Below are 3,438 nucleotides of genomic sequence, written 5' to 3'. Positions count from 1 at the left end.
TAAAAAATTCATACACATGTGGAAAATGTATTTTAATGTTTTATGATAAAATATTAATTTTGAACCTTAATCTTAATTTCGAATTTTTAAGATATTTACAATATTACTCTATGACTTTAATGTAAAATTATTCCCTTCTTGTTCATGCTTATTTCTTTGAAGTGTTTGACTCTATTGTGTAGACAACTTGAACTTGAAACTTTTTTATTCTTTGAATTCATTTATTATCATCAAAATTTATGTATAGATATATAATTACACAAATCTTAAAACCTTGAATTCAACAGAAAATATCGTGAAGTTGTTCTTTGATTTATATATGCATGTTGCTTTATTTTTTCGGTTCACCTTTTTTTTCAACATGAAATTGAGTTTGTAGGTATGCACCATGAGCCATGATCTCTAAACATTTTTCGTTACAAATATGTTTTTAGAATCGATTTTTCATTACAAATATAGCAACACTACAAAATCATATTGACAAATGGTAATTACCTATGGATAAGGGTTCTAAGAGCTTCTACTAGTATCCTGTTTCTTCTTCCAAGATTAGGAAATTAGCCTTTAGACCAATGAATACTTCCCCCCAACCCCGGGCCAACTCCATTAGCGACTAACTAGGCATAGACTACTCTAGTCAAACACGAGAGATGGACCAGAAATTTTTGCGGTAGCTGGGGCCCAATATTTTGATCACCAATTAGTACCTGACAAGTGTCGTGATATTATCTTCAAAGCTAAGATGCTAATACCCCCATACAGGAGATTCCATGACATGGCATGATGGCAAAACTCCACAATTAATTTCATGTCGTAGAACCTTTTAGAATCACATACCGCCTACCGCTGGCCCTACCATGTTATTATTATTAATTTATTATTACTATTAACGAATAAATTAAGTGAAAAAATTTATACAATTTTATAATATGTATATAAAAGAATATAAAACCCATGTTAAAAAATATTTATTTATTTTTAAATAGTGCTATTTATTATCTTAATTCTTTTATTCTTTCATTATTTTATAATGTAATAGTAAATAATAAATTTATAAATAAAATATAACTATTTATAAATAATGAAAAGATACAAAGGAAAAATAATAAATAGGTTTTTTCAATTCATAAAGTAAAAGTGTTAAGACCTTTCTAGTTTGTCTAGCCCATTCCTCATGGCTACTGTTGGTCCAGAACCTTCTCCCAGCCCTCCCAGCAACCGTTCGATTTCCTCATGGGACACGTGTCGGTCATGCAGACGACTATCATCCCAAATTGTATGACGAATATGCCGGAATTTCCGGCTCATCTTCGTTTCATTTCACCGCTATATATATGTATATGCAAAACAGCCGTTCAACACTCCCGCAGGAATCTCCCAACGCTCACACACAAACCCCAAGCCCCGAGAGCCAAGAAACAATCTCAACTCCAAGATTCAGCATTCTCAAGCCTTTAGATTTCTCTCCCATTACTTTGTCATGGCTCCAGAGCTCCTCGTAGCTGCTGCAAAACCCGCCGGGTGCATCAAACCTGCTACCCTGCCAAGCCGGGCCTACGTGACTTTCTTGGCCGGCAACGGGGACTACGTGAAGGGCGTCGTCGGGCTGGCCAAAGGATTGAGGAAGGCCGAAACGGCGTACCCGTTGGTCGTCGCGGTGCTTCCCGACGTGCCCGAGGAGCACCGTCGGATCTTGGTGTCTCAGGGCTGCATAGTCCGAGAAATTGAGCCCGTTTACCCGCCCGAGAACCAGACCCAGTTCGCCATGGCCTACTACGTCATCAACTACTCCAAACTCCGTATATGGGAGGTACGTAAAACCATATCGCTCTTGTGTCTTTTGGCTGTTCTCCTGTTCTTACACGTGGCTATCTAACATGGAATACGCGTGTAATATGTCGATTTGTTTGTTTGTTTGTTTTTTTCTTTCCCGGTAATTAAAACTGTGTTTTGGTTTTGGATGCAGTTCGTAGAATACAGTAAAATGATATACTTGGATGGAGACATCCAGGTGTTTGAGAACATCGACCACCTTTTTGATTTGCCGGACGGGCATTTCTACGCGGTGAAGGACTGCTTCTGTGAGAAAACATGGAGTCACACCCCGCAATACAAGATCGGGTACTGCCAGCAGTGCCCTGAAAAGGTCAAGTGGCCCACGGATCAGTTGGGCCTACCGCCTCCTTCCCTTTACTTCAACGCCGGAATGTTTGTGTTCGAGCCCAGTTTGTCCACCTATGAGGACCTCTTGAAGACCCTGAAACTCACAACCCCAACCCCATTTGCTGAGCAGGTTCGTGGAATCAACATTGTATTTAGTCTATCTCTTGATAATTCTGGTGGTTCCTTCAATTATTAGCACTTATGTTTGATGGGTGATTCTTGAATGGCTAAAACTAGGATGTTTTGTTCTTTATTTGGCAGGACTTCTTGAACATATTCTTTAAAGATATTTACAAGCCCATCCCGCTCGTTTACAATCTTGTGCTTGCTATGTTGTGGAGACACCCGGAGAATGTGGAGCTCGAGAAAGTTAAAGTTGTTCACTACTGTGCAGCAGTGAGTATTTTAATTGCTGAATTATTTTGGTGGTTTTTGGATTGGTTGTAAATTGCACGTAGCTTAAGCTTTTTGAATTGGGGAACAATGGCAGGGATCAAAGCCATGGAGATATACGGGGAAAGAAGAGAACATGCAGAGAGAGGACATCAAGATGCTTGTGAAGAAGTGGTGGGATATTTACAACGATGAATCATTGGACTACATGAAGCCGACCGCGGCTACCAACGGTGAGGCAGATCCAGTGAATATCCATCCCTTCTTGGCTGCTTTTTCCGAGGCCGGTGCCGTTCAGTATGTGACAGCACCATCAGCGGCTTAGAGTCGGATCTCGGGATTAATCATGTGCACCATACTGTAAAATGAACTCATAATCAGCCAGGAGTAAAGGGCGAATCAACAAATGGGAATTACCTTTGGATTTTGTGTTCATGTCTTTTCACTCTCTTTTATTTTTTCCTTTTGCTTGATCGGGGTTGAAGTCATTTCCCAGACTCTGAAGGGGGTTTCGGCTTTTGGATCCGTTCATGGTGTGATTAGAAAATAAATACTCTTTTTAAATTAGAAGTGTACCCCCCTCTCTCTCTCGATCTTTCTACCATCATCTGTTGACTTTTCAAGCGACTGTGAAAGCTTTGAATATATAGCAACAGCCCACTGAGGTATAAATTAAGTAATATTATCTTATAAAGGAAAACTTGCGTATATACAATCAACAATTTTATATGTGATTGGTTTTATCATATTTTTTAATATAAAATAATTATTTTGACAAATTAATGTCATGCTTCTATTGATATAATATTATAGTAATAGAGTGTATAAAATATATATAAAAATAATTATATATAGATATAAACGCTATAAACAATGAAATTA

The 3,438-nt window shown here is 38.3% G+C and overlaps 1 protein-coding gene across 1 annotated transcript; it reads left to right on the top strand.

Annotated features, from left to right (window-relative positions):
* Window positions 1-1,373: 1,373 nt before the first annotated feature.
* Window positions 1,374-3,123, top strand: LOC122319003 (galactinol synthase 1-like). The gene is made up of 4 exons (XM_043136856.1): window positions 1,374-1,810; window positions 1,967-2,293; window positions 2,425-2,559; window positions 2,654-3,123. Exons 1-4 carry the CDS (start codon window positions 1,481-1,483, stop codon window positions 2,879-2,881), a joined length of 1,020 nt encoding a protein of 339 aa, XP_042992790.1. The 5' UTR covers window positions 1,374-1,480; the 3' UTR covers window positions 2,882-3,123.
* The last annotated feature ends 315 nt before the right edge of the window (window positions 3,124-3,438 follow it).

This window comes from Carya illinoinensis, chromosome 8, assembly GCF_018687715.1.
Source record: "Carya illinoinensis cultivar Pawnee chromosome 8, C.illinoinensisPawnee_v1, whole genome shotgun sequence".
NCBI lineage: Eukaryota > Viridiplantae > Streptophyta > Magnoliopsida > Fagales > Juglandaceae > Carya > Carya illinoinensis.
This window is presented reverse-complemented; position numbering and strand designations above follow the sequence as displayed.